General features: G+C 39.2%; 1 protein-coding gene across 1 annotated transcript; it reads left to right on the top strand.

Moving 5' to 3' along the window:
* The first annotated feature begins 756 nt into the window (after window positions 1-756).
* Window positions 757-23867, top strand: twsg1a (twisted gastrulation BMP signaling modulator 1a). The gene is made up of 5 exons (XM_057858388.1): window positions 757-1071; window positions 8251-8411; window positions 16246-16345; window positions 21722-21982; window positions 22849-23867. Exons 2-5 carry the CDS (start codon window positions 8283-8285, stop codon window positions 23028-23030), a joined length of 672 nt encoding a protein of 223 aa, XP_057714371.1. The 5' UTR covers window positions 757-1071; window positions 8251-8282; the 3' UTR covers window positions 23031-23867.
* The last annotated feature ends 670 nt before the right edge of the window (window positions 23868-24537 follow it).

The following is a 24537-nucleotide window of genomic DNA, read 5'->3' as shown; positions in this document are numbered from 1 at the left end:
CATTTGAAGGTTTTGAATTGAATTTGAAGTTGAATTTTAATGAAATTAACTGTCATTGACAGCTATAGACATCAAATCCATTTTAACTTGGCTGGCTGGCACTGAACATGTTTCAGTGCCATGGACGGCGATAGCCGTCCAATTCATTTGGACTGTGCAACCAACCTCTCAAATTGTTTGGAAGTCTATCGTTGTTAGTGGCAGCATCAATACATGTTTTCTTAATAATGGAACAAAACTTTAAAACACACACCAATACCATCCATAACACATGAAACGAAGACCATAACTCTAGGTCTAGGGGGATAAAAAAACGCACAAAAAAACAAAACAATAAAATTCTGCCGAGGAAACCAACATATGCTGGTTTCTGTACAAGCAAGACCAGTAGCAAAATACCAGCAAGGTTCTGGTGCATTTGCTATTTTGGTAGTGGTTTTGATGGTACAGAAATCAGTCCATGGTGGATTTGTTAGCATGGTGCCTTTCTTGACAATGTATTTATTGTCAAATATAATGCATGAATTTGTTGCAAAATGCAACAAAACATGGCTTCCTTCATATAAATTTGTGTTTATAAATTAACCAAATAAATAAATAAACCAAAAAGTCTTATCGACTTGGCAGTGCTAAAACAAAGGAATGAACTTCAGAACGGAAGGTGTTAAAAACAATTTAAAAACAAATGAATAAATAAATAAACATTGACTGGACGTCATCGGAAGTGGACTTGAGAAGCGCAGCAGGTGAGATGACGTCAGAGCGTAGCGCCCGAGGACAAAAAAAGCGGGAGGAAGCAAAAACTAACAACAGTGTTGTTTTAAGATTCGTCACAAATTGTCGTTCGCCTATAGTGACATGACATCCCCCTAATGCCCTAGGCGTCCCCCGCGGGTCTCTTCTTTATTTTCGACTTTGGCGAATTTATGCGTGGAAGGCCGACAAAAATGGAGCGTGTGCCTTTAAGGCCTGTCCTCTCCGTGACTGACGCCCAGCGTTAGCCCAGACGCACTCTCACAGTCCGAACCGAACCTAACGCAAAAGAAAGAACTTCTCAGCGCGTCCTGCCTGGTGAGTTTTCAGCCATTTTTCAGCCTTCTTTCGGACGCAGTTTGTGCAGGGAAACAGCTCTAAAGTTATGACGGTGCTTGATAATTTGTGTGACTTGAAAAAGGAGGTTCGGGAAAGAAAGAAATAGAACGTGTTTACGTGCAAAGACTCGATGTGAAGCTGATGTTGCCAGATGTGTGTTGTTGTTATCCTCTTCTACATTCTGTTACGACCGTTACTTTAATCAAGTTTGTGACTAAAATAAATTCAAAAGTTGTTTTTATTTTTTTTAAGAATGACTGGAGAGAGCTTGGAAATAATACTACATTGACACAAAGATTTTAAAATGAGTTGGAAAAAAGTTACAAAGCAAAGATTTTAAGGTTGGGTTTTAGAGTATTAACGGTACATTGGGTTTTGTGTGTTTTAGGTAAAACTGACTGCAAATCGCAAAAAAAAAAACAAAAAAAAAAAAACTTTTTTTTTCCTCAAAATTTTATAGTGGAACTTGTAGGACAGTGGGAATATATGTATATACAGTATCAGCATCCGGAAACCAACTGAATTCCTGTGGCGTATTTGCTAATTACAGCTTTAACTATTGCTAATCAGTGTTGGGCACGTTACATTAAAAAAGTAATTAATTACATTACTCACTACGTCTTCCAAAAAGTAACTGAGTTAGTAACTGAATTACTCTATAGTAAAAGTAACTAGTTACCAGGGAAAGTAACTATTTCCGTCACTTTAAAAAGAACTTGTTGTATGTGAAAGAATTTGAAATTTTCTGAGCAGTATTCGAGTCAGTGGAATAGAGAAGAACAGACAGGTAGCTAACTTGTTAGGTGCTTCAGCAGATTTGAATTGCTCAACACAGATGTCGACAAAAGCTCTGCCCCGGGACATAAATTACACATTACACGCAGGTTCTTTCCTTTAATTTCGACAAACTTGAAATAGTGTCTATATCTCCACCTCTTAAAGGACAATTTTTCTTCTGAATGCTCTGCCATCCCGACCCTGTGCATCTGTTTTGCGTGTGTGTGTTTGCCGCACGCGCTGTTCCGGGTTGCTTGTAAAATCACCGGCTCTGATTGGCTTACCAAGACACATGACTCTAACTCTCAGCCAATCACAATCACTTCCATCGCATCTCTCGAGGGGCTGCATTCAGGTAGGCCCGTTTCCCGACAATTCACGTCACCTTCAAAGCGTCTGCCGTCCTCAAGATGGAAGCAGAATTATTGCTGGCTGACAGTGGGAGATGGGAACGAGGCTAGCATCAGGTGTAGCAAACACAGAAACGTTACCAAACTTTGGAAAGCATTGTCTAATTGAATGAGCAAGGACAAACAGCTTGGAGTAAGAAGTACGTGCGCTATTCTCGAACCTAAACGCACCCCAAGTCTTGGATGACAAATCAACAGAGCAGAGTCTCGACTCGACACGGCTGGTAGTTTCTTCAATTTATTCAGAGTAAGTAACGCACCGCTTTTGACCGTCAGTAACGGTAACGGCGTTGTAACGGCGGAAAAAGTAATTAGTTAGATTACCCCGTTATTGAAAAAATAACGCCGTTACTTAACGGTGTTATTTATAACGGCGTTACTCCCAATACTGTTGCTAATTAATTAGTTTTCATCGCGAAAACTTGGCAGCTGAAAAGGACGTTTTTTTCCTTCAATATCTTAAGTGAATTATTTAAGATGGTGAAATTATTTTTCTTTTGTTGGTATGTGTGCTATGGATAGACCCACTGTGAGATTCCTGAATAAAGATATAATATATACTATATATATAGCGGAAAACGCAGACAAGGCTGAAAAAGCAGTTTCTGCTCTTGCAGCCCTCCTAAAAATAAACTGCTGCATTTTAAGCCAAAAGAACTGTTGTGTTTGATAGACCAATATGTCTATATGCTGCCATAGCAGATTCATGGCGCAATAAGCCCCCGAACTATTTTTAATTTGTCCGTTTTACCCTGGAAGCCCCTGTTTACAGACGTCGCGCAACCGCTTTTGTTTCAAACTAGCCATAAAAAGAAGGTAGATGTAAGTAATCATATTTATTATTCGAAATGTCTGTCGTTTTCAGCTTGGAATCATTAATTGATGTCTAATATTTACTTTAAAAAAAAAAAAAAAAAAAAGACTTTAAAAAAATTTATTCACTCGCATATTTAAAACTTTAAACAAATTACGTCACAATGAAAAAACTGGCGTCTGTAAAAAAGTCACGGATATCTACCTCATAACTATCCCTTAATTGTATTTTTTTCGTTACTGTCGCGTTTTCCCCAACATTTTAGATGATAAATAATCGATCCAAACAACGAAAAATTTGAAAGAAAGAAAAAAAGTTTGAAAGGGTAAATATTTATGAAAATTAAAAACTCGATTACTTCTTGATGTCTGCGATTTCTGCATCGCGACCCTTGCTATATTGCCATGTTTCACCCAAAAAAATCCCCCAAAAATCCAGCTGTGGCAATTCACATTTGTGTCTTGACACTCGGTGATACATGCTACGTGGAGTTTTTGGATCGAAAAGAGGTAAGTACGCGATAATATCTCGTTAAAATAATGGAGTCTTTTATTATGCTCTCGCGTGCTCTCATCTTCAGTTAGGGTTTTGCTGTTTAACTTTTTTTTTTTTTTTTTTTTTTTTTTTTTTTTTTTACGTCCTGTTCAAATTTTTTCTTCCCTCGGAAAATTGGAATTTTAAGCTTTCCAATGATGTATCACACATGCATATAGGACAATTGTGAAATTTGGCCAAGTTGGGGGTCTCAGAGCGGAACTTCAAGTCACCTGAGTGTTTTCCGCCATATTGTATATACTGTAGATACAGTATATAATATCCTCATATGAAAACCAATAACTCAGGTTCTAATTGTAATAAATAGCAGTTTTCAGGTGAAAAGTGAACCAATTGATCTGTTTGCTTGTTTGCTGGCCACAATCATTTAAATACTGAAATTGTGCAGTCCCACCCACTTGGAATCGAGTTATAGCAAGTGTGACAACTCGGGCTGCAGCCATCAATTATTTTACTTGTCGATTAATCTATCAAGTAGTTAGTTCGAATAATCGATTAATCGGATAAGGAACATTTCAATACTGCACTTTAGAAAGAGCATTATGAGGTCCCAATATCCATACCTGTCATTTTAACAACACTTTCAACATTCCGTTGCCTATCAGGCTATAAGCTCAATTTGAATAAAAGCGTGCTGATGCCTCTTAATGCTGCTGCCAAGACTTTCCCTTTGGATACTCTACCTTTCAAAATAGCCGATAAACAATTTGTGTAGCTTGGAACACATGTTACAAACACATTTAAAGCTCTATACCAAGCAAACTTTATGCCCCTCCTAACTCGCACCAAAGAAGATTTAGAACGCTGGTCCCTACTCCGGATTTCACTGATTGCAAGGGTTAATGCGTTTAAAATGAACACACTTCCTAAATTTCTATAATTGTTCCAATGTCTTCCTGTTTTCCTTTCTCAGAATTTTTTTAAAGAAAGTAGATAGTTTACTGTTGTCTTTTCTTTGGGATGGTAAACCCCTCAGAATACGTAAGCAGTTGTTGCAAAGAGCCAGGATAAATAGCGGCCTTGCACTTCCCAATTTTAGGTTTTACTACTGGGTAGCAAATCTTAAGACTATTAAATACTGGCTTAAAGGCCCAGAAGACACTTCAGGTCCGGTATTGTTGGAAATGGAGGCGAAGTCATCCAAGCCTGCTACACTATCTTCCTTGGCTCACTCGCAGGGGTGAAAGTGGCTAGAATTTCTTGCAGGAACACCCCAACGTGATGGTCGCCACTGAGCCAGAAATTTAGTTCTTTTCTTTTTTTTGTTTGTTTGTTTTTTGGTTGGGGGCTAACTTCCTAAAACTACTGAAATGCAAAGAAAACTGTTTTGGCACAGTTATTTCTATAACACCTACAAAAGGGATTTTCATTCAAAATTGTATTTTTTCAGTAATTTGCAAAATAAAAGCATCAAAAAAAAATCAATAACCCCAACCTCCATCTCCTCATTTTTATTTTCCCTCATTTCCTCACATACTAAATGCCAAATCTCAATTTTAACTACTTAAGAACATATGGTGTATATTAAAAATTGAAGTTAATGTAAACATCTACTTTTGCTGTCTTTTTTTCATAATAAAGATATAAGTAACATACATTCAGAAAAATACAAATGACTTATATTATGCAGTCAAATGGAATGTATTTTGAAGATCGCGCAAACATTGACTTTTTTTTTTTTTTTAATCATAAGGAAATGAATAAGTATACAACATAAATGAACAAATATAAGTCCAAAGTGCACATTGACAGCTAAGATGTTCTGAACATCCCCATCAGAGCAAATAAAACTAAATATGATAAATAAGCCTCCTCAACTCTTTCCTTGCTCTTAAAGATTTAATCCATTTTCTGTTGCATTGCCCTTTTTTGTCGAATCAATTCAAAAAACTTTTTTTTTTGTTGCTGTTCCAGAAAACATGCACATTTGAACCAATCAGAGCTAACTATCTCTGCTGATCACATGTCAGGATGTCAGCCAGTTGAACGGATAAATGAGTCCAGGCGTTTTGCTTTGCTGCGTGCATTCGCACATTGACGTGACTATTCATCGCCAGACTCCGATAACTGCAGCAGCTAGGGAAACCTGCATGCCTTCCGTGGAATAAAATAAATAATAAATATCAGTGGAAACGGATTACGCTACACAAGCACTTTATTATGCTTGTTGTTAACACTTGTGTATGTAAATCTGATGTTGATAGATTGTTTTCTTCTTGGAGAAGAAATGCGTGAGTGGCAGCTTAGCAAATATATACTGTATAAATTTTTTTTTTTTTTACATAACGTTTTGACAGTTACCGTCATATTTTTGGAATCAAAGCACCGTGTACTGGAACAGTGTTCCGGCCCTGAATTTTATACCGGAACTGCGTTCCTGCCCTAAATCTTATACTGGAACTACGTTCCTGACCGTTCTGGCCCACTTTCACCCCTCCTCACTCGTCTGTTGCAAACCCTTTTGTATCATTCACACGAAATACATGTGTTCGAGGGACGTTAAGGATTTGGAACCAGTTCAAACGCCACTTTGGACTTCAGGCTGTTTCATTCTCTGCCCCAATAGCGGCTAACCCGGCTTTTCAACCATCCCTATACGATAATGCCTTCATTTCCTGGGCCAATAAAGGTATTTGCAGGATTAGGAACCTTTACATAGATAACACAGTTGCGACATTTGAACAACTGGTGGCAAAATTTAATATACGTCGGAATAATTTCTTTATATTTCTGCAAGTACGCAGTTTTGTTAGCAGTTTAAATACCTGCTTCCCTACTTTACCAGACGAGAATGCTTTGGATACCTTTCCAACACCTCTGCCTTCACTTAAGGGCAGTCTATCGATCATTTACAGCCAAATCTGTAGCATACAAAATCTCTCTTTGGCACCAATTAAAGCACTTTGGGAACAGGAGCTGGGTGGGGTGATTTCAGAGGAAGTATGGGAGGCTGCACAAAAAAAAGAGTTCATTCCTCATCAATTTGTGCACGGCATGGTCTTATTCAGTGCAAAGTTATTCACAGAGCGCACTGGACTAAGGACAGATTGTCCAAGATTTATAAAGATGTTGCCCCTACCTGTGCACGATGTAACCGTTCACCAGCTAATCATACCCACATGTTCTGCTCTTGCCCGTCTTTATATAATTTTTGGCTGGAGGTATTTAAGACAGTTTAAAAAATATGTGACCTACAAATAAGTCCAGTCCAGACCCCGCCATAGCGCTGTTTGGGACATCCTCATTTGTGTGTGTGGAACTATCAAAGATGGATCAGGATAGGATTGCCTTTGTCACCCTTTTGGCAAGACAATTGATTCTACTGGCATGGAAATCTCCCATCTCACCCTCCCACACGCTTTGGATTAAATCAATCTTGAATTGTGTCCTTTTAGAGAAGATCTGGTGTACGCAGTGGCTGTGAAAATAAATTCTATGCAAGGTGGACCCCTTTCCTGGCTTATGCTAAGGCCCTGAATTTCCCTCAGATTCCGGAACATTGACTTGTTCTACTCCTGTTGTTTTGTTTTGTTTTGTTTTGTTCTTTTCTTTTTCTTTCTCTCCTCTGTCTTTTCGTTAGTGACATACGGTATGAGGCCGCTCCTCCGGCTGGACCCAAAAGCTCATATATTTTTTTAAGTGTACATTGTTGGATGCAAATTTTTGGGGAGCACTGTGCAGGGCTATTTGTTACTGCTGAACTACGGAGACATTATCTTAATATACAATATATTTTTATGACCAACGAGGTGCTGTTTGCGTGTAGAATTTTTTTTTTTTTTTTTTTTTTTTTTGCATGTATGGGTTTTTTATTTTTTGTTTTAAGGGGTATGTCCACTTATATATTAATGTCACAGATTTTGCGAGTTTTATTCCATTGTTAAGGAATGTATGTTCAATTTAACTGGTGACTGGAAAACAATAAAAAACAAAATAAAAATAATAATAAAAAGAGCATTAAATGCAAATACAAAATAAAATTCCTGAGTGTTTCTTCAAACTATGCAGGATTGCACTTTCATTTCAAAAATAAAATACCTGAGCTTCGCTTCAAACAGTATAAAAAATTAATAAACGAGTATCTAAGTACAGGAGAACATTACCATTTACCATTGGTGAACTTGCATAGCAAAAGTCCGCTAGCTTAAATGCAATAAAATGCTTTTTTTTTTTTTTTTTTTTTTTTTACGATGCTCTTAACAAATCGTTCAAACACATATTCCCACAAAAAAAAGGCTAAATATACCTATAAACTAATTTACGAATGCATAAAAAACATAGTACCTCAGAGAAAAAATTACAACCTTATGTTGGTCTTAACATGGTGCAGCTGGTATCCAGCCATGTTAGATGAGTTATGTCATACTTACTGTTGCCACTAGAGAGCAGTATATCCACTCAAGTCACTAAAACTAAATGAAAACACTTTCAAAACAAACCATTACAACGGCAGTTTAATTAAACAAATACACAAAGCAGCAAAATTTGATTCGAAACTTTTTTCTCATCAAATTACTCGAGTTAATCGATTAATCGTTGCAGCACTAGTGGACGGCATTTGATAAAGTTGAATTGTCTGTCTGTGGCGTGTGGCCACTGCAGGTGTTCCAGTTGCCTGCCGGCGAGCCGCCAGGATGAGGCCCGCTCAGCTGATCCGTCCTGCCGCCACAGTTGCGCTCCTCTTCTTCGTCTCAGCACTGTCCGTGTCCTCTGGCTGCAACAAAGCTCTGTGTGCCAGCGACGTCAGCAAGTGCCTCATCCAGGTAAATGTGGATCCTGGTAAAAATACATCCCCTTTCACATAAAGACCAGCTCAGAGTTCATCAGCATGTGGTGTAACTTACTGTACTCCAAATTGCTTTTACTGACACACCAGGGAAGGGGGGGTGAGTGACAGGTGTGTTGTTCCTCCTGAATAAAAGGCAGCAGTTTGTTCTGAGCTCCTGTTTCCATGTCGTCACGGTTGCATTTGCATAACAATCCATTGAGCTTAGCTTCTCATTGGCCAACGCGTCTCAGAATGCCAAGTCGCATTTGGCTGCCAACATCTGCTGACCATATCGGCAGTTTGGAGACGCAATGTGAAGGGAGGGCGCGGTTTTCACCCCACGTAGGCCTCTTCGAGACGTCACTTCCTGAATGTCACATCTGTGTCTGTTGCGTTCGTTCATCCGTGCCTGTTTCTGCCAAACTCCAGCGTGTGATGGGACAACAAGTGAAATGAGCTGACGTGATGTTCCCGCATGAGCTGTTTGCTTGGCTTGCCGCCACCTTTCACTTCCAATTTGGATGCAGTTACTCTTGCTTGTGTGAGAGTGAGAGGAAAAGTATGTGTTTATGAGAGAGTGGGCAAGAAAGTTTAGATGATTGTGAGAGTGTACAAAGGTTTATTGTGTAGGAGATATTTGTGCGTGCCAGAAAACATGTGCGCGTGTGTTTAGGGGTTTTGTGTCAGTGTGTCTGCATGAGTATGACCACTAAAGTATATTTTGATTAGGTGTGTGGATGTGACTGCGTACAAGAGAGTTCTTGTTATGCTTATGTTTAGACCTGCTGTATGTTGTGACATCTCGGCACTGGTTACTTTGAAGAAGAATGCTGTAAATATTTGCCTGAAAAAGAGAGTTGGTGGCTGCATTAGGGTTAATGGTAAATCTTTATAGGGAAAGTGACTATTTTTGGTTATCTGAAAATCTTCATATAGACCTGGGGTCCGCATATGTGGACATCACATATTGGGTCATAATATTAACATTCAGTAAACCTGTGTGGCTTCAGCATAAACAAATTGATAAAACCAAAAAATGAAATCCACTGTGGTTATGGCCTCGAATAACATTAGTTTTAATTTTTTTCCGAAGTATTTAACTCGTTGTCTGTCAGTTACAACGATAGACTTCCAATTAAGCCTGAACGATATATCGTTTAAACGATGTGCCGCAATAGTCCCATCGCAAGCACGTGCGATAGTTTTTCTTTTTTTTGATCCACATACGCCTCACTTTCTGGTCTGCACACAGCCTCCTACCCTCCCTCTCCCAGCCTTTTGATCCTCTCAGTCACTGCGGCACAACAATGGCTTTGATCTGGCCAAAGAAGCAGACTTCACACGGGCATCTGTCAATCATCGTTGAACTTGTTAAACAGTTGCAAGGAAGCCGCGCTGGAATGAATGCGTGTAGTGTGGGGACGTTGGAGACATTTAAATGCCAGAAGTGATCATGAGGAGTTTGAAATTTCTACATGTCACTTCAAGCATGTCACTTCACAGCTAAAGTAGATAAACAGAAGCATTTAATAAAGCCAAGCATTTATCTGCTACAGTACTTTATTCTTGTTCAAAAATGATTTGGTTGGACAGTTATGTTTAAAACTTATCATAATTATGAAATTTGAAGTGCTTAAAAACCATTTATTTTTATACATTTTTTAAATCACTTTGGGGGGGGGGGGGGGGGGGTGAGAAAAAAAGTCTTATACACGGTGACCCAAAAAAAAGTTTACACTGCCATAATACAACGTAAATGCCATGTTTATTCATCTTAGAATTAGAATTTAATCACAAATTATACATTATTGTAAAGAACATGTACAGTACACTCTATTTTTCAATGTGTCCTCCCTTAAGTGTCACAACAGCCTCCAGGCGCCTGCGGAACGCTTCTTTATGTAGGATGCTGTCATCTTTTCCCAAGATCTAACAATGGACCTCTCCAAGGCTGCCACAGCAGTTTGTGGCTTCTTACAGGCACTGTCCTCCACAGTTGCCCATATGCTATAATCCAGGGGATTGAGATCTGGACTCTGGGGTGGCCACATATCACCTTGTCGATCAACTTTTTGGTCGGCACAGATCGGCACTTCCAGACCCAGGTTTTCGTGAGGCTGTTCCAATATCTTTCAGCTTCTTTTTAACTTTGTAGACTGCACATCTGGATATTCTCAGATTTGCTGTAATCTCAGTAGGTGTCAGACCGGCACGCAGCAATTCAGGTACAGCTAAAGGTTTCTTCCTTTTCAGCAGAAGCACAGGAATTGTAGAGACGAGAGATTACCAGCTGCGTTGAGTGACCTTAATGAATCACTTAAGCATGACAACCTATTTAGATATGTTTCAATGGCTTTTGAACAAGCAGTCAACTGAGTGTAAACTTTTTTTTGGGTCAACCTGTATGTATCTCTTTCCAATGCTAAATCTGAATAAATACATTGGGCACAAAAAACACACACACACAAAAAAAATTTTAAATGGGGGGGGTGGGCTACTTCGCGGTTTTTCACTTATCGCGGCGGGTTCTGGTCCCCATTAACCGCAAAAAACAAGGGATGACTGTACACTGTGGTGATCTAAAGTCTTTCCAAACAGCTATTTAAGTCATCTTGTGAAAATATCTTGAAAAAAATACATATAAATGTTTTTTAATATCGCAATATAATATCGCAATATATCGCAAACCCAAAAAAAATCGCAGCAATAGTTTTTCCCAATATCGTTCAGGCCTACTTCCAATTCATTTAAACTAGAAGAATTGGCTGTGAATGCTCATCTTTCAATGCCATTGATGGTGCATGATGTCCAATCCATTTTGACTGGGAGGGATGGCAGCGATCATTTGCAGTGGCAATCTGAAGTAAGCTTCTTTTTTTTTTTCTTCTTTCTTTTCGTAGTTAACTGGGAAGACTGACTGTGCTCATGTTTCACTCCCATTGACATACGTTCATTAGCCACTCTCGGTCAAAATGAATTAGACGTCTAGCACAGTCAATGGCAACCAATGAATTAAATGAGTGCCCTATAAAGGGTTAATTGAATGAGTCACCCGACAGTGGATGTTTAGCGAGGAGCTTCTCGCTTTCCCTCTGGATTCACTTTATTTTCAAGCCCAAACATCTGCTGGTCTGCTTTCTTCCTTCTCTTTGCTGCTTCCAGGTGGCTTTTTTTTTTTTTTCTCCTTTGTTTTTTTCTTCTGCCCGATGAATCATCGGCGGCCGGACCAGCTTCCACGACCTCGCCAACACCAACTTGCTTGCTTGCGAGAGGCGAAAGCTCGATGCCTCGTTTATGCCGCATGCCAGCTGTGCTTCAGATGCTTCATAAGGAGAAATTAAAAACACCAGTTTTCAGTTGTCAGACATCTGACAAAAGATTCCCCGGCAGCCAGACCATGCTCATATTTGTGATTGTATCTACTTTGAAATCCCTAACTGTCCAATTGCTCTCATAATGACTAAGTGGCATCGATTTCTTTTTGTTTTGAAACCTGAGCAATTGGCAGAACACTCATGCTGCCTGGGTAACATCTTAGTGGTTTATTTTGAAATCAACCTACATTAGCTCTCATTTTTTGTCCGGGCAACATACCATATTGGGTTTGTTCTGAAATATGGCTCGGAAAACTACTGGGTGGGCTTCCAAGAATTTTCACCTTCATTTGATGACATGAGGTGCAACAAGCCGGTTTCGAGACCCTTATTTAGAAGGTGGGATATAAAAACTGGGGGAACCATCCAGACGTTTTCAACGCCACCCCCAAAGTGCACCCCATATACCCCCCAACACCTCCCCTTGCTTTCGTTCTTACCCGAGGCAGAAGGGAGAGCACATTCCTCTGAGTCAAGGTCACCGCTATGAGGGAGGCGGGAGAAATGAGAGGGGGCGGGGGACACCTGGAGAGCAGAACATGGCTGCACTTTCCACTCCTTTGCCCACTCACTCTGCCTCATGCAGAACTCCTGTTCCATATTTGGAAAGTGTTGAGGAATCAAAACACAATAAAAGAAATCAAAACAAAACAAGCGAGAGGACAACTAGGAAATTAAGGCACATGGATGTCAACCAATCATGCTTCGATTAGTCGTCTTCACGCAAAAGCTGCCCAAAAATGTAGCCGAGGCCCAAAATGAAATATCTTGACATTGAAAAAAAATCTTGGGCCAACCAATCCAAGTAGACGTCCCCTCCCCCTCGTTAGACTACATACGCAAACACGACCCCTCCACCTCTTGTCGAGGGCAGTTCAAAATAATGACTCGACACAGCGGAAGAGTGTAAACGGTCAGTGTTTGGTTCTCCATGTAGAATAATGAAAAGTTCGAGCTGCTCTTTTGGACTGAATTCATGAAGTGCTTTAGCAAAACTGAAAGGAAATTTTAAAGTCAAAGACTGAACTGACCTTTTTTTGTGATTTTGGGGAGCGTTGTGCTTAGCGGAATTTTATAATGTAGTTGGAAATCATATTGGAACATATACAGGCATCTCATATTCTTGATGTCACCTGGAAGAATGGGAGCTGTTGATGATTTCAAAATAAAATCCTAGATTTCATCAGGCAGTATTAGTATTCAACTGTAGCTTTATTTCTTAATTTCAATTTTATGGTGTATTTTTTAACTTTTAGTTTTTATACAGTGGGGTCCCCCATTGTATATTAGCAATAAGCTAGTAGGCGCTCAAAAAATGGGTTGTATATTCTACTCTCAAGCACAATATATGTAATTTTATTTGTGTGTTTAGCTTTACGTTTTACCTCACCTGGAGTGTAATAATAAACTTGAAAACCAAAAACACTAGCATATGCTCATAATCGATTGAATTTGACATGGCTGATAAGTGATGGAGTGATGGATTTGTTTTCAATCTCGATTTTAAAGCTACTCAGCCCTAATAAGAACATTCTGTCATGAGAGTATTGTAATATAGAAGAAGCTTAACTAAGCCTGTCGCAATATGCAGTAATTCCATTTATCGCGCGATAAATTAAAATGAAGGCGGTAATTTTTCCGCTGCAATTTATCGCCTCGCGTGCACGTGCGTGCGCGCATGCGGCTGACGTGCTGTTAAAAGTTCGTTACCAACTGCGCAAAATGCATCTTCCTTCCAGGTCTGGCAAAAACTAGCGCCGGAGCCAATCGTTCCCATTATATCCTATTGTTCAACGTATGCTGGCCGCGTCAGTGCTCCGGAGTGACTGTGGACCATCTACGGCGCGCCGGTGTTGTTGACGTGTGGGCGCTCCCGTCAGGAGAGACATTTCACGCGGGCCGGCTATTTTTCGGCAAAACGCCGGATATTTACAACGAAGTCCGCCAAAACATTGTTACCGACTTGGCTGCTACGAACAACCTCGCTTTGACACCAAACAGCTGAATGAAATTAAGAGCGCTGTGCTTCAAACTCGTCCTGATAATGAAAGTCTGGTGTTGTGTAGTAATGAGCAGACGTGACTTCAGCGGTGCTTGCTAAATCTTTAAATGCGCCCACACATTAGATATCATGAAATGGCAAACTAGATGTGCTACGTCCCATGCCATTGGCTACGTGAGCCCAGAGTGATTATGGGACACGTAGTCCATATACTACATAGATGAATTCTAAACTGTCAAGACTGAATGGAAGTTAAGAAGGCCAAATCAATCCATACCAGTGACTACAGATAATGTTGCAAATACTGTTAATGCAGTACGTGACACAGATGGATTCGGACCACAAATAGGATGTCTTGCTCATGTAGTAAACCTATCAATCAACTCAATCAACTTTATTTGTATAGCACATTTAAAAATCCGCCAAGGAGACCAAAGTGCTTTACATAGCAAAACACAGCAAAATAAGTCAACTTTGAAAGATAAAACAAACACATAAAATAAAATAAATAAAAGACGAGGTCATAAACTGTCATTGCACATTAAAAGCTGAAGAAAAATAAAATGTTTTAAGACGTGATTTAAAATCCGTAAGTGAGGGGGCCTGTCTAATAGTAAGTGGTAATTGGTTCCACAGCCTGGGCGCCATCACCGCAAATGCACGGTCACCCCTAAGCTTCAGCCTTGATCTTGGGACTACTAGAAGCAGGTGGTCAGCTGATCTGAGGGTTCTGGTTGGACTGTAAGGCTGAAGCAGTTCTGACAGATATGGCGGCGCAAGATTATTCAAACATTTAAAAACAAATAATAATATCTTAAAATGTATTCGGTAATGTACCGGGAGCCAGTGAAGAGATGCTAAAATTGGGGTGATATGTTCACGCCTGCGGGTTCTAGTTAGGAGTCGAGCAGCAGAGTTTTGTACAAGTTGCAGACGGGCCAGTGCCGCCTGACCGACACCTGCATACAAAGAATTACCGTAATCCAGCCGAGTTGTGACAAAAGCATGAATCAATTTTTCCATATCAGAGTGTGAAACAATAGATTTCACCTTAGCAATCTGGCGAAGCTGATAAAAACAGTCCCGAACAACACAAGAAATCTGCTTCTCAAATTTAAAATCAGAATCAAATTGGACCCCTAGATTTTTGACATAATTCTTAAGAAACGGAGACAGTGAACCAAGGTCAACATTCAGGGAGGCCTGGCTACTCGGTTTGAACACCATGACTTCAGACTTACTGTCATTCAAACTTAAAAAATTACATGAGAGCCACGACTTTATATCGTTGAGGCATTCAATAAGTTGACAGAAAGTGCCATTCTGCGCCAATGGAAAATAGATCTGACAGTCATCAGCATACAAATGAAATGAAACACCATGTTTTCTAAAAACAGAACCAAGAGGCAATAAATAAAGTGAAAATAAAAGAGGGCCGAGAACAGATCCCTGGGGAACCCCATGTGGAAACCTAGCTGTTAAGAGAGCTGTAGCAGTCAACAGCCCTGCCTCACTTTACAAACAGTAAAGATTGTTCTCAGCACTTTTATACAAACTTTTTGCAGATCAGTAAGAAGTAAGCACATGAATATTATGCACTAAAATGCATGTTTATATGATGCCAATTTAATTTTTGCTCGTTAGCCAAAAAAAAAAAAAAAAGAAGAAAAAAAACATTTTTTACAGAGCATTAAATGTATTGAATCGGATCGAAAACCGTGTCCCCCGTATCAAAAATCGTACCGAACTATGACTTAACGGTATCGCTGCATCCCTATGGAACACCGCTGCAGAGGCTATGACGGGAAAAGTTTTCATTTGCCTAAATGCTTAAGTTATTAAGTGCAATTTTTTTTTTTTTTTTTTTTTTTAAACTAAAATTTTATTTATTCTGTGTTTCTGTGCGGTATCAATATTGTTGTTTTTTACTTAAGAGGCATGATCTATTTTTAGTGAGTTCTTAAAAAGTATTTTTGAATTTAGTCAATATTTATCGCGTTTAAATGGGTGTACTTGATCTATTAATATATAATGTATTCTCACTGTGTTATTGTAAATTAGTTTTTAAAAAATTGGGGGGGGGCGCAATAATATCGCATATCGCAATAATTTATGAGAATAATTATCGCTCACTAAAATTTGTTATCGCAACAGGTCTAAGCTTAACATGACACACGGGACCTTGACTGGCAGGTCAGTATAAGGTGCCGTCCAGCACGACTGAAAGCATTCTTTTTTTTTTAAATAAGGAAAAAAACAAAAGGCCCACAATGTCAAAGAGGGAGTGAGCGCTCAGCTTTGGAAGTTTTTCAGACTAAAAGCTACTTGAAATCACATTTGGAGCCTTGATTGCAACTTGAGCTGGAGAAAATATATATTTTTTCAGTAGGGATATATTTTTCTGATTGGCCTTGATATATCCACATGAGCCATGACGTTCATTTTGTGTCCAGGAGCTGTGCCAGTGTCGCCCCACTGATGGCAACTGCTCGTGCTGCAAGGAGTGCATGCTGTGCTTGGGTAACCTGTGGGAGGAGTGCTGCGATTGCGTAGGTGAGCCAGCAAGGAATGATTCATCAATTCGACGGAGCACGGCATGCAAGGAATCAGCGTTGTTTTCGTCAACGACGATGATAACGAAAATATTTCGTCAACGAACACCTTTTTTCATGACGATGACGAGACGATAACGAGCTAAAAACTTGTTTTGGAAGACTAAAACATAACGAGTCTGATGCCAGTTTTCGTCTGACGAGAACGAGAAGAAAATGCGCAATAGTTTCTTTCACATGTTCACAATATGTGACATTTAATGTGTAGTTAGCCTGCAACGTAGCAGTGTCTGGTTATGTCACTCGTGATGTGCTGCACATCCCACCACTCACCAGTGCAGTGTCCTTTCCTTTCTCAAGGCTTGCACACATGGTAAGATTTTTTTTTCTTGGCCAGAGAGAATATGCAATGTTGCTTTAGCCTTTAAAGGTGTGTGCTGAGTGTTCATCATACACTAAATGTAACTCGTAGCATTAGCATCGCGTTCGCGTTAGCATTAGGCTAATGCTAATGGCTTCCTCTTAAACTTTCGTACAACTTTTTTTATACAGTTCGTGGCGTCCAGGTGGGTATAATTTATTGAAAATGCTGCTGACTGTGTATTGTAACCAAGTTGGTGTTGTCTTTGTAGACGCTACAATATGTGCTCATCTGTTAATGATCAGTGGAAATAGTTGGAAACATTTGTTTATTTATTTTTGGAGTAAACATTTTTAATTTTACAGACGAAAACATTTTTAGTAAACGTTGACTAAAACTAGACAAAATTAGGCTTGAGTTTACATCAACAAAAACAAGACGAAGACATATACATTTTGAGATCAGTAAAATATGACTAAGACTAATAAATATTATCATCCAAAAGACTAAGACGAAAATGAAAAGGGCTGCCAAAACAATACTGCAATGAATCCAGTACCCCATTCTTTTCACCCAATTCTGAAAAATGGCGCGATCGGCCCGAGATCCAATAACGTGATCAGATCGGTATATGCCTAAAACTTCTGCACAGTACTGTATATTTTTATTATATTATGTATATACAGGATTAAAGATCCACGATAATATCGGTCACCGATAATTATCGGCCGATAATGGCAATTATGACGTCACACAGATAATCCAGATAATAAAAAAATTCAACCGATAATGCAATCCGATAATTATATACTTGATTTTGCCTCCAAATGTGCTCAACCGAAGAATTCAGCACGCCGCCTCCTCAACCCCTCCCCTCTCTGAAGCCCCTGAGGGAGGAGGGGTTGAGGAGGCGGAGTTACAAGACAAGAAGTAGTTGAATATTATGGCGGCTGTTACTAAAAAAACGACGCTCTCGCCATCTGCGAAACATGTACCGTACAAGTTCCACGAGGCAGAAAGAACGCGTCCTCATTCAAAACCACTAACCCAGCAGCCATTTAAAACTGCATCACAAAGAATTTTGGAACATATACGAGGCTGCTGCTAGCAGGAATGCTAAAGCTATTGTAAACACTAAGCTAAACTACAGGGCTTGTGACGATACAGAGTCGGGCTGTTTGGTAATGCAGCCCAAGGCGGGTGGTAAATTCCGACGGAGCCCGCCGCTTTGGCCAGTCCGGCAGGCCGCCGCCGCCTCGCCATAGGTGGGGCGGGCCGAGCCCGGTTCCCCGGCCTCTGGACCTCCGGCGAACACCCCGGTTTCTCGAGCGTTCCCCCACGGCGTGCGAGCAGAGCCAGGACCCGAATACGCCGCGGCGAACCAGCCGGGGCGGGCGGGCGGATTATCCGGTACGAATGTAGCTGCCGCCGAGACGAGACAGTTTTTTTTTTTTTACCTTAATGACACGAGAACCAAAGCCCTGGATAAAAGAAATAATGCAGTTTATACGACCACCATTCTTCATGAAAAAGTGATGTCCGGTAAGCAAGCTTATCATGACGGCACAGTGGTTATAAGATAATTTAAACATGGAGAAAACGAAGTCAGCCAGTCAATAATGCATTCAGAATGTGAAATGACGAGCGGTCAGATGACTTTGTAACGCTGCCTTTATTTTCGGCTTAATAAAACTCAGGCACAAAACAACACGGATGCGAGCGCAAACTCCGTCCAAATAGTACTGCCGTGTAGCAGTTTAGCTGCTGTAACGCAAATGTCGTGAAAGCCGCAAATGTAAACAAAGCGCTGCAGAATGGGTACATGACATCTCACTCTTTTGAGGTAATCATTTTCACAGTGTGCAACAAAGCATATAACATTAGCAATCACTTTTCAAATTATTTAACTTATTTCTTTGCTCAATTACAGTCACAGTAGATAATCAAATTCTTAAATCAATATTCTGTAGCCACAAATATTATTCAAAATCTTTCCTTCTTCAAGTTTTTTTTTTTTTTTTTAGGATTAAGTATAATAATGTATTGCTTAAAACAAGGCTGTTAAGATTATTTTCAGCTAGCTATTTTTCTTCCAAGAAATCTGAGAGAAATACACTTGAAGCGATGGCAGATAATTTCACTTATTGCCAATAGATTTACACTTAAAACTGACTAGTTTTAAGGAGGTGTGTTTTGCAGCGGATTAATGTTATATATGTTAGGAATGGCTTACTTTTAAACGCATTTTTGTGCAACTTAGGTATTTACTCTGTAAGTAATTGTTGCCAAAGGTTTACCATTACACAATGTCAGACAATCTGTCATTATTTAGATGTTTGAATTGACGACTTGTTCATACATTGTGTTTAAAAAAAGAGCAATAAATTATATTTTTGCACAGTAATGTTTTCTTTTGTGTATACTTTAAAATTTTACATAAATCTTTTAATAGAATTATCGGCTTGACATTATCGGTTATCGGTTGGAATGAGGAGGAAATTATCGGTTATCGGTATCGGTTGAAAAATGCATTATCGTGCATCACTATACAGGATATACTGTATGTATATATTTTCCCCAAGTGGAAGCTTCCATGATCCTAATAAATTTAATCATTAAAAAAATATATATATACACCGTATTGGCCCAAATATAAGACGGTGTTTTTTGCATTGAAATAAGACTGAAAAAGCGGGGTTCGTCCTATATTCGCGGTCTAGACGTCATACCCATTCACTACGCTAGACGGTGCCAGATATCATTGAAGCGATGATCTGTCATGACAGATCTCAGCTACTCTCAAGTTTAACCAGTTTGCATGATTTTATTGCAGTGTGTTTCCTTATTCAGATTTATTTCAAGACTACAGTTACAGTTAGACTTCACTTTAATGGTTAATGCAGTTATTGCAATTTTGTTGTTTTATCACAATGGATTGGTTTATTTACATTTCAAAAACCAGAAGCCATTCATTTACGAATGTGATTGCACTTTAGTTTACATATTTAAATGTTCAGATATTAAGATTTGAATGAGGCAAAATAACATGCTTTTTCTCTCAAATATATTGTTATAATAATTTGTTTCAGATGTACTGGAATTATTTTCTGTATAAAAATGAATTTGGTGTTCAAAAAGTCTTTTTTCAAACTTGAGTCTTGAAAAAGAGGGGGCGTCTTATAATCAGGGCTTATATTATCTCATATTCGGGCCAATACGGTATATATACATTAGGCCTGTCGCGATAACAAATTTTAGTGGGCGATAAATTCTCTCATAAATTATTGCAATATGCGATATTATTGCACCCCCCCACCCCCATTTTTTAAAAACCGATTAACAATAACACAGTAAGAATACAGTATATATTAATAATACTAAGGAATATTAAGTACACCCATTTAAACGCAATAAACGTTTACTCTTAAATTCAAAAATACATTTTAAGAAATCACAACTAAAAATAATAGACCATGCCTCTTTTAAGTAAAAGACAATAATATCAATACCGCGCAGAAACACAGAATAAATAAAATGTCTTTTTCAAGGAAAGATAAAATTGCACTTCCTTAACTTAAGCATTTAGGCACAGAGGTATAAAGTTGTAGTAACACAAACAATTGCACTTCAACAACAGCAGCGAAAAGTAGATTAAGTAGCAGTAACAATAGTAATAATAATAATAATAATGTAATAATAGTATTTAATTACTGTATTCATGTTAAATTATATAGGATAGGAGATGCCAATAAAATGATTTTTAATGTTTTAAAATACTTAAATGAATATGATTGTTGCCATTGGATGTTGATTGTCTTAAAGGGAATCACGGACAGAAAGACTTGTTGTTTGATATTCAAACCCCACTTAATGTTTTCGTTTTTATAAAGTTTGAAAAATTAGTTCAACCAGTAGGTCGCCATTGTTGTTGATGACGCAATGCACTCTGGGCGATGACGTCACTGGGCAGCGCTGCCGTACTTTCACAGTGTCACTCGTTAGCTCCATAAACCCGCGTTTCCCGTGCGACAGACCATCGCGTAGACCACAGGACTATACTTCTGCGTGACGATAGAGTCATGATTTTCCTTATAAAGCAGTCACAACCCACATGTGTTTACTGTCTGTGCGGTAAAACCTGAAAGGGAAATGCAACTAAAAAGAAAGTGCTGCTGGCTTGACCACAGAATTAAAAAACGCGGCTCACTTCAAACAGCAAGCAAACAACAATGACATAGGGATTGCGCAAAAAGGGTTTATTGAACACACAAAAAAAAAAAACATGCAATCGCGAAAAGGAAGACATAAGTAGGGTCCGTAACGGTATGTCGGGATCAATTTAAAAAAAAAAAAAAAAAAAGAAAAGAAAGGAAAAACCACGGTGAGAGGCAGATAAATGGAAAAAAAAAAAAGCAAGGCAATGATGCGAATAGCAATGAAGGGATTTACAAACTGTCAAATGGCAGCAAGTCCATATCTCAACAAGCAGCCTAGGATCGGTTTAAAAACACTACTGATGATACGACGTTGGGAACTCATCCCTCATCTCTGTAACAAAACATTCTGACCAGCAGCAGAATGTGACAAAATCATGCCAGTCGCCATACCAGCTTCGCTTGCTAGCTAGCACAGCTATTCTCCCAGTCTAGTCCAGCTGCGTCATCACCCCCAGTTTGTATTGCGAGTGTAGAACATGGCACCCTCCGTATGTCAAAACATGTACTAAATATTATAGATTTTTAAATCAATGGCAATAATACATGTTTCCTCTAACACATTTAGGTAAAAGAGAACAATTGTGGCTTATTAGAACCTGCAAGTCATTAACCCGAGGTTCCCCTTAATGGTTTTAGTACTTTCATCCTATTTTTTTGCATGCCTAATTCAGGTTTTATTTAAAAAAGAGCAATATTCAGTCTTTGCAAATAGAACCCACTCTTTATGGTACGCACTTGAGACGATGATAATAAATGATTTTATACTAATAACGTTTTCCATTGTTTCCCGTACCTGGAGGTATGTGCAACCCCAAGAACTACAGCGACTCGCCGGCCACTTCTAAGAGCACGGTGGAGGAACTGCACCGGCCCATCCCATCGCTCTTCCGTGCCCTCACAGAGGGTGACGCACCTGTCAACATGATGGTGGTCTCCTTTCCTGTGTCTGAGGAGCTTTCCCACCACGAGAACCTGGTCTCCTTCCTGGAGTCGCTGGACGGCCCGCACCAGAATGTGTCAGTGCCCGCCAACAGCATTCACGCCACCTACGACGCGCAAGGTGATGACTTTTTTGCTTCAAACGTTGACTTTGTGGTTACAGATCTAGAAAGTGCTTGTTAAGGTGGTTAATATGACATACATGTCATTTAGGCGCACCCGATTATGAGGCGCGTTAGTGCATTTGATTTTTTCCTTTAACATTGTAATTATTGTTTTATTTATTAATGTATTTACTTCATTTATGGGTTTAATGAATGATGAATGTGTGTCTTGAGGATTTAACTGGAGCAGTATAATAGAGTTTTGCTTCATCAACATAGGTTTCATGTTATTAAGTACAAGCAAAATTCATTTGTAAGGTGCACTATCAATTTTGAGGAAAAAAAATAAGTATTTAGATTAGGCCTTATAGTCAGAAAAATGAGGTAATTATAAATCTGTTAAGTGCTTGTGAAGCTGTTGAAAAGAATGTACAATATGAGTCAGTCAGGTTTGTTGCCAAATGATATTTTACATAGATAATATTACGTTTTCATACATTTTTTTCCCTCATTATATTGTCATATGACGGAATATTGACTTAATAAATACAGAGCTAGAAAGTAGAAAGTATACACCAATGTCTTTAGTATGTTAAGAGTCAATGAGGTTTATTTAGACTATTTCTTTCCTACCGTTTTAGTGGTATACAGTATTTTCAAAGTCATTTCTGCGTCATACAAGTACAGTATATAATGACATATAGAAAGCACTCGGAGGTGCCATTTGCGCCTTGATGATGATTGTTGCGAATTGATTTTTACTCTGTTAATGGTTAATTTTGACACCCTAAAAATGTTTTGATATATTTTGTGAGACAATATGGTTTGTGGTAAAAAAAAAAAAAAATGTTGACCCGTTGTCCCACCTTGTATTTGCCCGCAGAGAACATGTGCACGGTGGTGTACTTCGACGACTGCGTGTCCATCCGCCAGTGCAAACTATACTGCGAATCGATGGGTGGCTCCAAATACCGCTGGTTTCACAACGCTTGCTGCCAATGCATTGGGCCCGAGTGCGTTGACTATGGCAGCAAAGCCGTCAAGTGCATCAACTGTCTCTTCTAGGAAAAATTGGGCACAAAACCACCTTTCATGCGGCCATTTCTACATCTTTCCAGTGTCACTCTTCTGTTTTAATGGCACCAACACCCGAAACTATTAGGATGAAGTCAACCCCGTAATTACCCGCCTACTGCTGTCACAGCTGTAATGGAAGGTTGGTTGGCGATGTTGTGAAAAGGGATTCCGCAAAACTCTTCCCTCGTCCTAGATGTTTCTGTCTGACAACTTTTTTTTTTTTTTTTTACTCTATTGATTGTAAACTTGGTGGCTGTGTGAAAGCCCACACAGCCGCATCAGTGTCTGGCCATTGCCGGGTTCTGTGTTAATGGCAGAGGTGGATATTTGGATGCTATATCTGTTACGGCTCTGATACAGGAATTTTGCACAATCTCAACGTAAAAGGCAAAGTCTGATCCGTTACTGCTTTTTCTGTTACTGCGCTGATACAGATATTTTGCAAATTGTCTGTGTAAAAAGGTAAAACCAGATATTTTGTTACAGTGCTGTTGTAAGTATTTGGCAGCATCTGCGCAAAAGGTACAGCCAAGAAAATGTTGGTTCTTTCTGTTATGACACTGATATTTTGCAGGCTTTCTGTAGAAAAGGAAAAATATAATGATAGGTGACGGCTAGTTCGTATGCAGGTATTAGGAGCATCTCTGTCTAAAAGCCAAATAAAAGCTGGATCTTTCATTAAAATGTTGAAGTCATTTGACAGAATCTGCGTGAAAAAAAGAGTCAAGTGTGGCATAATGTCCACTTGTGCACATTCGTAATCATTATTTTTAGATATATTTTGTGATGAAAAAATAACATTAAATGAATAAACAAAAATACATGCTAGTTATGCCCCCCTAATATCAGGTTTTTTTTTTTGTTTTTTTTTTTTTGTTTTTTTTTTTTTTTTTTTTTTTTTTTTTTTTAACTCGTTTTCATTCCCAAGACAACAATGGATGTCCACTTAATTTACTGTGAGGTTTGGCTGTTCTCAGTGCCATTGATGACGCTGAGACATCCAATTTATTGAGTGGACGTCTATTGCCGTCAATGGAAGCTAATGAGTTAAATGACCCGGCCCCATCTGCCTTTTGTTTTTAATTATAATTTTTTTATACTGACTATATAATAAATTTACAGGCCCCTATCTGACATTGTTTTGACTCTACTGTTGTGTTTAAGCAAGCGCGTTTGTTTGTAGAGTTGTCCAATATGTTTTCTACCTGTCCCCACTTCCTCTTTCTCACTTGTCACCAAAATGTTCCATTTTGGATTTTGGTGACGTGGACGTGAGCAGAACTTTTCTGGCCGCACTCAGAGTGTGTGAGCGCACATATGGGTGTGTTTTTAGCTGCCCGACGGGAAGCGCATCATTTCCTTTGCAAACAAGGCTGGCATTATGTTATTCTGGTCTTTTTGGAGGTGCAGGTGTTGTGTGCCATTGGAGCCCACAAGTGCACTTTTGTTGCCGTCTGTTTCCAAGCCTGAAGACAAGCGGTTACACGACGCCCGA

This window comes from Corythoichthys intestinalis, chromosome 14, assembly GCF_030265065.1.
Source record: "Corythoichthys intestinalis isolate RoL2023-P3 chromosome 14, ASM3026506v1, whole genome shotgun sequence".
Classification (NCBI taxonomy): domain Eukaryota; kingdom Metazoa; phylum Chordata; class Actinopteri; order Syngnathiformes; family Syngnathidae; genus Corythoichthys; species Corythoichthys intestinalis.
The sequence above is the reverse complement of the archived record's forward strand: the minus strand, read 5'-3'. Positions and strand labels throughout refer to the sequence as shown.